The sequence below is a fragment of the Pongo abelii genome, chromosome 1, assembly GCF_028885655.2.
Source record: "Pongo abelii isolate AG06213 chromosome 1, NHGRI_mPonAbe1-v2.0_pri, whole genome shotgun sequence".
NCBI classification, from domain to species: domain Eukaryota; kingdom Metazoa; phylum Chordata; class Mammalia; order Primates; family Hominidae; genus Pongo; species Pongo abelii.
The window spans coordinates 145,784,918-145,799,739 of record NC_071985.2 but is presented as its reverse complement, the minus strand read 5'-3'; the positions used below and the strand labels follow the sequence as shown (position 1 = coordinate 145,799,739).

Here is a 14,822-nt window from a genome sequence, read left to right as displayed (position 1 = left end):
GCCCACTCCCCTCTGCCCAGACTGGTTCAAGCCGCCACCCTGGACTGATGAGAATATGCCAGGGATAAACCACAACTGTGGGAAACGCTGGGTGGGGGCATAAATATCATCTGTAAACAATTAGGCAGCCACTGCTCATTCAGTGCCGTTTTGAGAAGCTAAGGAAGTCTGCAATCAGTTATATCTCCAATTACCATAAAAATATATTAGCCATTCATTCATTTATTAATGATTCATCAGTTAACCACACATAATGAGCAAATAATTAGCAGTGCTGTACGGTTGCCAAAATTGAAGAAGTGTTGGCATTTTAAAGATGAAAGGTTGAATTTATGCAAAAGTCTGGTGATGATAAAGTTAATATGGAAGATAATTATAAAAGTGGCTGTCCTCTATTACAGGCTGAGGTACCACAAAACTTGCCTAATTGAACTGAAATTAATATTCTTCCAAAGTCTGTGTGTTGCCACACACAAACTGCTGAATTTCTCTTGAAGATCTCCCTTCAGTAAGGTGCACCGCACAATACAAGTTAATAAAATGCCAGACAGCTAGACTGTGTTCTTTGTTTGCTTGGTTCAGGGCCTCGTGGAAAACAATAAATTGCATTCATGTCAGCTGAGGCCCATCCCTTTGCTAATTACCGTTTGGTGCTGAAATGACTTCTGTGAAATTGGGAGCATGAGGAAACATACAGCCATACAAGGGAGGCTTTTCAGAGTTTTGCAGTAAATGTGAGATAGGCCTCAGGCACACAGATGTTAAAACAGCGAATTCCCCCACAGATTACACTAATGGAAACCCTGTCAGGGTAAGTCAAATCCGGGTCTGTGGTCAAAATCTAATTAAGGTTTCTGTACTTAAAAAGAATATGAATGCCTGGGGGTGGCGATGAATGTATAAGAAACTCACTTGTTTGTAAAATTGTTAGCATGAATAGTAAGTACCGTGGGGCTGTTACCTGCAACGTAACACCTGTTTTCTGAGGCTTTGCTGAATGTATCAGGATGGGTTATTTCTGAGGTCAGCAAACTAGGCTCAGGCCATGGCAGCCTCCCATCTTTGGGGCCTGGTGCAAGGCACGGTTTGAGGTCACAGATGCAAATGGATCCCTTAGAAGTTGCCCTGGAATCCCAAAAGATGCTTTACTTTGCCACATGAAAACCACCCCAGATGATCCTGCCCAACTGCCTGGCGCCACTGAGGAAATAGTTCTTGCCGAGGGTGTTGGACTGGCCAAATCTCCCCTATTGGGGAAACAAAGGGTCGTCTGCTCCCGGCTCGCCCTTCAGCCTGTCGGGACTGCCTCCTGGAACAGCTGCAGCGTGCAGGCGCAGCCCTGCTTCTAATAGAGGAAATGAATTTATAATGCTGCAGTCTCTTCATTTTCACCGAGCACAAATTTCCCCTTAAATACTTAAAAACAACACCCAGAGCTGGATATACCTTAAATTTCCAATAAATGAAACCTTAATCCAGTCTGTTGCTGAGTCTGAGCTGTTATTAAAGAAATAAATTTGAAACAGCAAGTGGTTTGAGAATTTTTGAATTTAATTATTTAAATCTACTTAGGGTAACTCTCACGCGCTATTTCAGTTTCCCATGGAGAACATGAATTCTGGGAAAGGTATCCCATGCAGGGCCCTGGAAATATTAACTTTCATGTACAACTGTGGGCTCAGCCATAGACAGACTGTGCCACCCTCCTCCCCGGAAGAGCAGAAGAAAGAAACTCAGATTTCTTTTTCTGTATTATACAGCCAAGGGATACAGGATATATTTTTCAAAGAATGAGGGAAGCCAAGTCCTCTTCTTTCAAGTTCTGCGGGCCTCTTCAGATGCACTGTTTACATGGAGTTCGTTTGAAGCTCTTTGGAGAGCAGCAGTTCATACAGTCATTCACTGAGCAACGTTAGGGAGCAAAAGGTAAAGAGAAAGTGTAACCTGTATGATTTAAGTGGCCAGCAGCTAATTTAGGGTGTATTCTGGCCTCATGAGTGTCTGGAGCCTGATTTTTGACATTTGTGAAAATGGACCATCTGCTGTGACTGTCCCAGGGGTGATAGCACCAGGCTTGGGCTGGAGCACCTGAGACTTTTGGTGCCACTTCAGTCTTCAGGCTTGGAGAGAGTCTGCTTTCATGATTAGAGACAGATGACACCCTGGCCTTAGTTCTGAGAGCACAGGATACCTTCCAGATATTAGCAATTGAGATTTTTAATGGCATCCACATTGGGATGTGGGTGGGGTAGAAGGTGAACAATTTGGGCACACACTCGTAACTGTCTCCTTCCCCAGTTCACCGGGACTTTGCTATGGCACAAGATGGCTTTGTTTTGGACCCTGTACAAGTTGGTTAAATTACCAGATACCTGTGAAGTATCGCACTAGAGCATGATCTCACCAACACAGTGAGACCCCAAGACCTGAGTCGGAGAGATGCTCAATGTCCAATTTGTTTCTCTTTTGTGCTAGCCATTTGATAGTAGTTGGGACCTCAGAGCTGCCAAGTGGAACTTTCCCACACCCAACCCAGACTACCAAGAGGATATTGACTTGGAGTGATTTCTAGATCCAGAGTTCTATTTTTCCTTCCAATATAAAAATCTTCATAGAAGCCAAAAGTCTTTAAGAAAAGAGCAGCTCTTAGTGTGGGGCCCATCTCAGCCTCTACCTTGTCCCCAGTAAATGCAAAGGGCTATGGAAATTGCGCATAATTCACAGTGTTCAGAGGATGAGTGAATGTTTTACCATCTCAAAGAGGAGATTATGGGGTTCCACAGGAAATAAGGTCCAGTGGCCAGCAATGCCTCAGAAGTCAAGAGTTTTGGGGTTTATGTTTTTTAATAATGGTAGCAGAGACTTATAGGTAATGCTGGGTATTTAATTTAAAAAATCTATAAATATTTGTGGAATAAAGCTTCTTTCCAGGTGCAGTTTTGGGCTCTAAGACTTCAGAGAGAAAAAGTCATGGTTCCTGCTCTTGGGAGGCTCTCATTGTGTCTGGGGGAGCAGGCAGGCACCCAACAGCCTGAATCAAACTCCATGTAGCCAAATTTCTACATCATTACAATGCTTAGCATGTAGGAACCCAATAAATGTTTGTTGAATGAATGGATCTGTTAAAAAGGGAGTGTCAGGCTTTCTCTCTTTCTAAGGAGTTACTGTGTGAATTAGAGGGTTAACATTTATAACACCTTTTATGCCCCTACATGCTATATAAGTACAAGTTATTAAATATCATAATAAACTAGGGTCCTAGGCAGTCAATTACATTTTCTCCTGAAGTTAGTGACATTTAGATTCTTTTGTTGGGCAGATGGTGTAATATTGCACCTGTTGGAAAAGTAGGCATTTTGGGAAGGGACATTAATTCAGAACTATTTATAATATAGCAAAGCGCTGGCTTCTTAATAAGTGTATTTGTATTGTTTCTCAAGGAGGTAACATAGCTGAACAGTCCGACTCTTTGAATTGGAACTTCTGAAATTGGAAGACCACTATTTCTTAAAATATTATTTACTCTACATTTTCTTTTCACTTTCTTCACTTCTGATTTTCTTTCACACTCTCTGGATTGGCTTTTAATACCCGATTTGTTTCCAGCCTTCTCTCTCCTCCACATGTCTCTCTGCTCCTCATTCCTCTCTCTTCACTGTCTCCCTCCATCTTCCTTCCTTTCCCTCTCTTGCCAAGACATTCCATTTCTCCGGAATGCCCGTCAAGCCACTTTCGAGTCCAGCTAAACTATGGTCTGTTGGGAAGTCCAGAGCTGCTGTTTCTGCTTGGATGTCTAAGCTTTCCATAATCCACCCACCTCCTAGTCTACTTCTGGGCAAGAAACACTGTAGCGACCAGGCCAACTTCATCATTGCTCTGCAAATGCCGTGTTTGTTGGGCCTTTGCTCTTGTTAATATCTCATCTGGAAGCTGCCTTCTTCTGGTACACCTTTCTAAAGTCCATGTATCAATTGACTATCTCCTCTTTGAAACTGCTCTTATTTACTTCCTTGATCTTTACCTCTTCTAAGCTCCCAATGCCCACAGTTTAGCAACCCCTTTTGTTGCATCTCATAATTTAGTAGCTTCTCATATAGGCCCCAGGCTTCTTCTATCTAGAAGCTACAGTGTTCCTTATTATGTGCCAGGGTCTGTATTAAGGTGCATTGCATTATTATTTCATTTAATCTCCATGACAACCCTATGAGGTAGACATTTTTGTCATTTCCATTTTACAGATCAGGAAACTGGGGCCCAGAGAATATGACTGACTTGCCCAAGGTCATAAAGTTAGTAAGAGCTAGAGCTGGGTTCTATGGAAGTCACTATTTGCTACCATCCAGATCCCCCTTCAGGATTGAAGCCTTACTCCTCCAGCTGCTGAGAGTGCCATTGGCTGACAGCCCTCAGTTGTCACCCTCTCTGCTCATTGCCCTCTATGTAAGTGAGCCTCTTCACTCAAGGTAACAACCCCTTTCCTGGGTTAGCCTGTGTCCAAAACCTTATATTGCAGGGCTATAAAGGTCTCTCCACCTCACCACAACTTCAGAAAACTCCTAAGTGCAAATCAGCTTCTGAGCTTTCTGTGAGGTTAGCTGATGCCTTCTTTGTGATTGTATCACAGCCCAACTTCTCCCTTGACCCAGTCCTGTTTCTTTCCCTTGCTTTCACTTCTTTGAATGGCGATTTCCAAGAGCAGGCACTGATAAACTTCCTATGCAAATCCCTGATTCAAAGTCTGCTTCTCAAGGAACCCAGCCTAAACAGTTGGTACCAGGACTGATCCAAGAAAGGCAATGCTAATATGGGATTCTGGAGCTACATCACCTACCGGCTACTGATAGTGAGGACCTCATCTCTGGGAGTGGGAGTGGGTGGAGCAGAGTAGATCCTGGCACAGGGTCGCAGTGATGACGTGGAATGGTACGCTGGTGAAAAGGGATGCACTGGTAGGTGAATGTACCAGGCACTGGAGAAATACGGGGAAATAGTAATGATAAGAGCAATGACAATGGTTGGATATTACTGGAGGCAATTAATGCTTTGGATAAGAAGGCAGTTCATAAGCAATTGGTATGTAAACCACAGGGCCTCACTACTGGATATCAAGTAAGCCTCATATCCTGTAGTTAGAAGGCAGAAAAAGTTGATATCAGGGCTAGGACTTAATCATAAGATTGAGAGAATTCCTGGGAAGGTTGAATGCTCAACCTAGGCATGTGCACTATGCCAGGCCAGGTTCTGATTGGGAAAGAACAAGCCCTTGAGATATTAGATGGTGACATCTGACTTGATGCACTTAAATATCTTGAGTCTCCAGATTCCCTTAAACTCTCTGGGCCCACAGAAGTGGCCCACTCCTGTCTGCTAAAGGCTAGCATTACTCCTCTCTTGCTTGAAGAAGATGCAGAGGCCTCTGCCTTAGAAGACAAGTGTGTCCTTCCCACTTTGAGATCTGCCCCCACGGTCCCTTTCTTGGCAGCCAGACTAATAAATAGGGTTAAATCACAGCATTGCCTGGCTGGGGAAGTGCTGGGTCCACTAGCAAAGGAAAGGTACTGCAGGAACTGCAGGATGTAGCTAACAGGCACTGGCAGAATATCAAACATTATTTAAGGACTGGGTTCTGACAGTACTGGATCAAGGTAGGTGGAATGTAAAGTTATATAAGGGAAAATTTATCAATATGGGATCACTCTCTTGGGCTACAGGATTTAGCATCTGGCAAAGATCCTGGGATCCTGCTAATGTACTGCTAGGATGGCTCTCAGAAGCTTGGAGAAAGTCAGAGCTCACATAAAAGGAAGTAGAAATGAATTACTGTGACAGTTGGTGGGAGAAAGGAAAAAAAAGCTCAGAGAAATGGGCATGGCAGGATGGAAATAGTATATAATGCCAGAAAACCCACCAAATGACTATGTTCAGGGAGAGGGTTCAAAGCAGAGGTTACACACATTTTGAAAAGCAGCTCCTGGTATGCTTTGGGACTGTACCTGTTAGTCATCCAATGGTAATGAAGCCAGAACTGCCCACCATGAACTTCTTACTGTCAGACCCAATACATTATAAGGTTGGTGGGTGACCATAAGTAATTCTTATAAGATGAAAAGGGTACATTTGGGACTGGACACGAGCAGGGCCAGAGGTCAGCAGTAAGTTGCATGATCCAGTGGCTCAGACTGCCAAGTTTTCATCCACTACCATCACATTACCTCTGCCTCAGTGCACACCTGTGGACACATGGGGGTGCCTTATGGCCAGTTGATGGAACATGTGAAAGGTTGAGCTTGGTTCATGAGAAGATTGGCTTGGTATGTGGGTACAAGCTGAAAATGAACTGCTGCTGCACTTTAGCCCTACTCAGGGTGACCTTGAAGTCACTAATTAGTAGAAATCATCCCAATGGGCATAGCTTTAAGTGGTGTACCTGCTCATCCACTTTGTGTGGAAAGAGAATATGTCTAAGCTCATGGGCAGTGGAAAATGGCTTAGTCAAATGGTCAGAGGCCTGGAAGGAAAAAGACAAGGGGATTTGGGGAAGGGGTACACATACAGGAGTGGGCAAGAAGTGTGAAGAGCTTTGTATCACATGTTAACTAACACCCACCAGAAAGCATTCAACACAAAGATAGAATGACCAGGCCAGTTGACGTAAGCCAGCCTCTGCCATGGGTCACAGCAGTGCTGGCACAATGGGTACATAAGTGGAGTAGCCAGAGTGGTAGGGTTGGAGGTGATATATGGGTCCACAGCATGGCTCCTACTCACCAAATTAATATAGCTCTTGCTGCTGCTCAATGTCTGATTGTCAGCAGCAGAGAACAATTACCAACATGATACTATCTTTTGAGGTCAAAAAGAAGCCACTTGGTGGCAAGTTAGCTACATAGCTAGAAGGAGCACCGATTCATTTTAACTTGAAAAAATGATATTTCACAATGGGATTGCCTTTCCCTGCTGCAGAGCCTCAGCCTGCGCCACCATCTGAGAGCTTAGAGTATTTGATTTATCAATAGGGATCCCACATCACATTGTATCATACCACAGGACTCACTTTATGGCAAAGGGGGTACACCAGAAGAAATACAGCCAATGGCCCTATCTCATATAGCACCACATAGAAGAATCTGGTCTGCTGGAGTGAATGGCCTGTTGAAGGCACAGTTGGAGGGACCAACTTGAAGATGGTATCTGTGAGGATCAGGCACTATTCTCCAGGATGCAGTATACACTTTAAATCAATGACCATTACCTGGAGCTGTTCGCCAATAGGCAGAACACATGAGTTCAGGAACCAAGGAGTGAAGGTCACTGTGGCTCTGCTTACCATCACTACTGGTAACCCACTTGGGGAATTTGTACTTTCCTTGCCTACAATTCTGGGTTTTGCAGGCTTAGAGGTCTTGGCTTCCAAAGGGAGAAAGCTTCCACCAGGGGACACAGCAGGGTCCCATTGAACTCTAAGCTATGGTTACTGGTGGGGCACTTCGGATTCCATGTGCTGAGGAACCACCCTCTTAGCAGCACTATTTGATCCTGATCAAGAAGAGGAGGGCTGCTCTTACACCGTGGAAGCAGGAAGACCTATTTTTACCACCCAGGTGAGCCATGTGGATGTTCTCTTTAGATGGTCTCTTGCCCAGTTTTGATGGTAAATGGACAAATCCTGCAACCATGGCTTGAGAAGAGGCTGAGGGGCTCAGATCCCTCAAGGATGAGGGTCTGGGTCACTCCACCAGTTAAGGCACACAGACAAAAGAGATGCCAGCTGAGGGTGAAGAGAATCTAAAATTTTTATTAGAAGAGAGAGACAATGATATCTATTGCAATATTGAGACCAGCAGATGTAGTTTGCCCCAGCCACAGTAGTAGGGGCTGTGTCTGCACAGCTGGAGCTGGTGGGGATAGATATTGCTACACTTAGTGACTCAAGTTCCTTACCTTCCAGTCTACACAATGATTTGGTTCAAAAGTAGTCCTCCCATTTCTGATATACCACATTAGATGTGTTGGATGGTATTTACCATTTTTCCACAGCCTTTTCATATTGTTTGAAGACTGTTTTTCATCCAGTGAACATTTATTAGGCATCTACTGTGTGACAGGCTTTGTGCTTGGTCCAGGAAATATGAAAATGACAAAGAGAAATAAGAAATAGCCCTTGCCCTTAAGGGCCTTGTGGTCAAGTGGAGCAAAAGATAATTAACTATTGTAAACATTATGGTGAATGCAGTGGTAGAGCTGAGCATAGAGGAGTGATGCCTTATGTAGTTGGAGAAGGATGGTAAAGGCAAGTTTCTAGGAGGAGTTGATGCCTGAGCTTAGCCTTGCAGAATAGAAAAAGAGCTCAAGATATGGCAGGAGAATATTCTAGGCAGAGCAAAGGTACAGGATGAAAAATGGCATGGATGAATGTTTCTGTAGCATAGAGGACAAGGTCAGAGATACTGAAGGGTCAGATAATGAAGGCTCTTATAGCCCATGCTAATGAGCATAAACTTCACTGTGTGGATGATGTGGAGCCATTGACAGATGTTCAGTGGGGAGTGTGGTTCTTGAGTGTCCTTCAGTCTATTTTCTTCAGCCTCCTGCTTGCAGTCGCCTCTGCTTGCGTGTCTTTTAGTCATTGTCTGTGGCATCTTACAAAAGCCCTACCTGAAGCATGTGGGGATGACGTGTTTACACTAACAGCAAATCTCAGTTCTGGCAGATACCAAGCAAATCTGGCTGCTGAAAAGACATCCTTAAGGTCACTACCTATTGGTAGGGTCTTCAGCATCAGAGTTGCTGATGCCTTTTCAGCTTTTTTATATCGCTGAAAATTGCCCCTTTTCCCCCAAGTTATTTAAAATGGCAGTGCTCAAAGGCACAGCAGGGGAAGTCGGTGATTGATTATGGGCCCAGAGCTCCCAAAGAACACTGGTTTTTTGACATCGCCATGCAGAAGCTCCTCCACTTTGATAGTGCTCTGAAAGGCCTCATGTTGGCATGAGCTACTTTGCTAAGTCATTAACATTCACCGATGATAGTTCTGAAGACAGAGACTCCACACAAGATCGTCACATCATCCTAGCCACAAAACCTGAGATTTCAGCATCCCCAAGGGAGCTTAAAGCAGGCAGTGAACTCTGATGATCAGACAATATGTTATCTAGTGATGACCTGAGGGGCATGGAAGGAAAAACAGTCAGGAAAGACCATTATGTATTAGGAGACAAGGAGACTTGGTAGCTATTTCCGCAACAAGCTTCTGACCAAGTTAAAGGTCAACATTGTTTCACAGAGTGAATCCAGTATTCCCTGTAGATGAACTTAAATATGAGGTAGAGGCCACATTTGGTTTCTTGGTTGTTTTCTTTGCTAATAACCATACAGAACACGTATTGGTGGGTTAGAATAATCGACAATGAATTTGAGAACTACAGCCAGTCTACTGGGATAGAAACCATGTTTGTTTGCAGAAATGTGATATTTTTGAAAAATTATAATGTCAGCAGGATGTCCTACTTGGGCAACTGTTCTAAATTAGAGATCCATAAAAATCTCTAAAAATGGAACCATTTGTATCCTGGGTTAGTACTTGGTCTTCCCTCATTTCCCATCTAGTCCACATAGACATAACGCCGGATGTTGTTCCAGCATAGCCCAAGGTGTCAACCTACATACTGCACACAGAGGCTCAGAGTAAGGCTCTGCTACTGAAAATCAAGTTTGAAACCAGACATCATAATTGATGATACAGAGTGCCCTTTAGAAATTCGATAAAAGCTTAATGTAGCAAAGACTGTATAAGACAACTACAAAAGGTGAATGCTGCAACCAAAATTGTGGGGCCAGCCTTTTGTGAGTAGCTTTTTGTGAGCAAAACACCTGGTATAGATTGAATGTGGGAAAAGCTTTTAAAAGTTTTTTTTTAAGCCTATTAAAGCAACTGTTAAATTTAATTTAAATGTTTTAGATCTGCATAAAATGGTCATATTTCCAAATGGATGGAAGAACTGAGGATTGATATTCCTCTAGGAGTTTCTAGTTTTCTAACCACGTCTCTGTCCCCTCCTTCAATCAATTGCTCCTCCCCTTCCTTCTCCTGTCTCTAAAGCTCCTTTCCATCCCTGGTAAGTTGAATTCTTTAAGCCCAGTATAGTTTTCATCCTGTTTCCATTAGAAGCCCAGAGGTTCCCACAGTGTTTCACTTGGTTGCTCTGCCTAGAAGAGACTGAAGTATAGACATCAACTGCCATTGATTCTTGTTGAGCTGGGCTGAAAGATTGACTGAAAGGGAAGTGAGTGATGCTTGGTTCCCAAAAGACAATAGAGAGAGTAAAAGAAGCAAGCTTTCTTGGTGGAGAGAAGGACTGTTTCAAGGAAGTGATAACATTGGATCCAAATAGACTTTCTAGCCCCAAATTTGATGTGTCAGTTTCATCCATTTTTGAGTCATTGAAACCGAGATAAAGATGTGAAGTTTCTAGACCCAGTTGTTATTAACTTTAGGACCTGGGTTTCCTTACCTGAAGCATGGGGGAATGATGCAATGATCTCCCAGTTTCCTTTCAACTTGAAAATTTTATGAAAAAGAATCACATATGGCCCCCCGGCTGGTTATATTGCTACTGTTATGTTTTCTTTAAACCAAGTCTCAAATCCATTCAATATGAGGTAGATTAGTAATGGGAACCAGAAACTCGGGAGAGGCCACCCTCATATAGAGGGAATTTACTGTCTTGCCCTGTGTGTTTGTGTTTATTTTTACTGACTCCTTGGTGACAGTCGATTCTAGGGAAGTAACATTGATATAAATCCAAGTGGAGGGAGAAGTTTTCTCCTTCATGTCCGCTTCCCAAACAACCTAGCTTAGTTCATCAGCTTCTGTTGACATTATTTATAAATGCTAATGAACTCATAAGTGCTAATTAATAACTCCATGTGCTATTTACTAGCAAATATAGGAATCCAGGTGCAGTATAGACCTGTCCCCAAATACAGCACATTTCTTCATCTCTGAGCCAAGTAGCATGTCTGGGATGACTCTGTTCCAATACTGCCAAAGTCAGTGCCATATACACTTAAAAAATATACCCAGGAGCTACACTTAAACTCTCACAACAGCATCATCTTCTTATTACCCACTTAGATAAGAAACCAGGGTCAAGTCCAGCTGTATTAGTCAGGGTTCTCCAGAGAAACAGAACCAATAGGATATATATATGTAGCTCTATAGAATGAGATTTGTTATGAGGCTGAGAAGTCCCGCAATCTGCTGTCTGCAAGCTGGAAGCACAAGAAAGCTGGTGGTGCAGTTCCATTCCAAACCCAAAAGCCTGAAGACCGGGGGAGCCAATGATGTAAGTCCTGGTCCAAATCTGAAGGCCTAAACACCAGGAGTTCCAATGTCCAAGCTCAGGAGCATGTGGATGTCACAGCTCAAGCAGAACAAGGGAATTCACCATTCTGCCTTTTTGTTCGATCTGATCCCCCAACAGATTGAATGATGTGCCCACCTGTGTTGGTAAGGTGGTGAGGGAGTGAGGGAGTTTTTTTGTTTTGTTTTGTTTTGTTGTTTGAGACAGGGTCTGACTCTGCTGCCCAGGCTGGAGTGCAGTGGTGCAATCACAGCTCACTGCAGCCCTGAATCCCTGGGCTCAAACAATCCTCCCACCACAGCTTCCCAAGTAGTTGGGACTACTGATGTCTGCCACTACGCCCAAGCAAATTTATTTTATTTTTTGTAGAAATGGGGTCTTGGTATATTGCTCAGGCTCATCTTAAACTTCTGGCGTCAAGTGATCTTCCCCCCTTGGCCTCCTAAAATGCTGGGATTATAGGCATGAGCCACCACCCTCAACCTGGGAGCACTTCTTTACTCAGCCTACCAATTTAAATGCTATGCTCTTCCAGAAACACACAGATAAGCCCAGAAATAATGTTTTACCAGCCATCTGGGCATCCCTTAGGCCAATCAAGTTGACACATTCGGTTAACCATCACACGAGCAAATAGGAAGATTAGGTTGGACTCCCAATCTCGAGAATGGAATGCTCCAAGTCAGTGAACCCACCCCAGCCTGATCTGGAGCATATCAAGGCATTGTCTCCTTGCCACAAAGCGGGACAGGAATCCCATAGGGGCAGTATGGAATGCTCTGCAAGGTTAGACTAAAGAAGGTCTGTGGGGCTTTAAGGGGCACTGGATGCCAGTGCCTTTGCTCTCTTATGGGTATAGCTGCCTCTGTCTCCTCCAATGGCTGGTAATCTCCAGAAAGCCAGGAGCTCAGTCTGTCAGGAGCCAAGCCTCCCTACACATGTGCCATATTGATATTGCTGATGGACGTGTGGACTTGTGGTCTTCTTTGGGAGGCCTTGAACTTTCTTCAGCAAACAAAGAGATGAGGCCAGACCTTGGTTCTAATGATCATATTACCTGGAGTTCATCAAACACTTATGATGTGCCACTTACTATGTACCAATTTAGCATCAAATTCCCAAAACAGTGCTATTTTGTAGTTACTGTTTATCACTGTTCCATTTGAGCATTTTGTAAACTGAGGCAGAAGGATAATGTAACTTGGCCAAGGTCATACAGCTGGTGAGTAGCAAAGCTGGGGTTTGAACTGCCTGGTCACCCTGAATGAAGCCCCTGTCTAGCCCACCGCCTTGGGTGCAGCTCCCAGTGTGACTGCAGACTCCAGCAATGGAGGCCTGTCCCTGCACAGGTGGCTCTGTGCTGTCAGCAGCCCTGCTCCCTGGGCGTCTTCCTTCCTCTCTCTTTCTAGGACCTGTTTTCTCTCCAGATTGAGGAATTGGATCCAATTCCCTTTCCCAGCTGCAATTTGCCTCCGAGCCCCCAGAACCCCTCCTGAATTGGAGTCGCCCTTTCCCCCAGCAGAGCTCTCCAGCCCTCTCCTTTCCTTTCAGGGCCCAGCTCCATCCCTTAAAAGCACTGTCTGGGCTACATTTTAAAAGTCACTGTTAAATAAACTTAGGACCGACCCCCTCAGAGAGACAGCCATGGTTACAGGGGAGCAGAGCTGAAGGCAAACACTTGTATCCTTGTATTAGACCCAGGCTGGGGAGCAGCACAAGCTATTTCTTTTGGATGCGCCTCCTAGGAGTGGAGGAACTTTTCTTTGTAAAGAAAGAGAGGATCTTTATAAACCTTGGACATTTTTCAAGGAGGCTTTATGGGTGGCAAGGATAAAGCTATAGAGGCAGGAAAAAGAGTTGCTAACTATATGCCAGGAGAGCATACTTTTTAAGGGTTGGGTGTGGGAGGAGGTGGGGAGCTTCCCCTCAGCAGCTCTTTCCCTGGATGCAATGAACTCATGGTCCTTTGACACCTCTGCCACCGCTCCATGGGACAGCCTGACCCCCTCCATCTCTGCTCCTCACACTGGGTGGTGCTGGAAGGAGAGGGGCCTGTGGCTGTTTCTGCCAGTCCCAAATGCCAGCAGCTGCACAATCCTGCTATAATTGCTAATATCTGTTTCTTCTCCTTTCCAGGCCTTGGAAAGTGTTCCAGGAATGGACTTTCTGCAGTATGATGACCTGCAAAAGCAGCCCTTCCATTTACATTTCAAACTCCAAGTCAGCCGTGTCAAAGTTTGAACCAGGACTGTGGAGGATAATGGGTCAGATGCAATTAGCAGCCCAGAGAACCGCATGTTGCAGTCTGATTTATTTTTTTGCCCATCAGATTCCAAGAATCCTAGTGCTTAAAAGCAACTAAACAATCGCTCTATTGTACTGAAATAAAGCCCAGTTAATTCAGAAATCAATTGCACCACCAGGTGGGGCACACTCTGGCCCCAAACAGATGGGGTTGAAAACTCCCCCCAAAATGCAGTCTTGTTAAATTAAAAACTTGATCCAGGAGTGGAACAAATAGGGAGCCATGAATGGAATGGAGTCAGGTCCACTCAGGCGGATTCTTTCTTCTCCCACTCCTTTTCCTTTAAAAAAGAAAAATTCCCCATTTCACTTTCATCAGTGTTAGCATCTATGCAGAAACACAGCCATCCACCCTTTGCAGTTGAATGTGTTACTTTAATTAGTCTGAAAATTAAAGGGCAACTCCGGGCCAATGTGAATGATTATGAAAATACATGTGCATCCCATGCAATCTTCTCATTTAATTAATAGTCTTGTAAACTATATGGTTCACTTTAAGTCAGTCAAGAGGTATAACAACTCCATTTTAAATATCCACTTAATACTTAACAGGATGTGAGGAACACACTATAGCATACGGTCCCGTCTCAAGTTTCACTGTCTGAAATTTTTCAAAGCTGACCCAAGTCAACCCGAAAAATGTTTAACACCCTGGGCTTGAACACAAGAAACTCTGTGATGAACAGACATTCAATTACATTTTTTGAAAGTGAGAAGCATTTTTGTAAAATAGCGACTCTGGAAACTAATTGGCAGCCGCAAAACTTGTGAGCAAAGGCCAAATCTTGTGGGGAACTTTTACTACAGTAACACGACTCAAAGAAAATGTGAATAAAAGGCATCTTTGTTTCCCAGTCAAATTAGCTGATTAAGAAATAAAACATCTTAACATGTTTTTAAATGTAGAATTAATTATTTATATGAGAAAAATTAATGCCTGGTTACGTGAATTCTACTGTGTGTGTGAATTGAATGGGGCAGAAAGAGTAATCCGTGTGGATCCATGTCTTAGGTCATTAAGCAAAACTAAATATTAAGAGCTCTGGTTATGGAAAAAAAATCACATTCAGGTCACATGTTGTGCTCCCCATTTTGATTTTCAAAGTCCAGATTAGTTATGGTCTACACTGAAAATGTGATTCAGAACAAGGAAAC

General features: G+C 43.7%; 1 protein-coding gene across 1 annotated transcript in view; it reads left to right on the top strand.

Annotated features, from left to right (window-relative positions):
* LOC100449563 (uncharacterized) overlaps positions 1-14,568 on the top strand; it is a 39,951-nt gene extending 25,383 nt beyond the window's left edge. Inside the window, exon 5 of the mRNA XM_054549124.1 lies at positions 13,500-14,568. Within this exon, the coding sequence (XP_054405099.1) occupies positions 13,500-13,540 (41 nt within the window). The 3' untranslated portion in view covers positions 13,541-14,568. The remainder of the gene's footprint in view (positions 1-13,499) is intronic.
* The last annotated feature ends 254 nt before the right edge of the window (positions 14,569-14,822 follow it).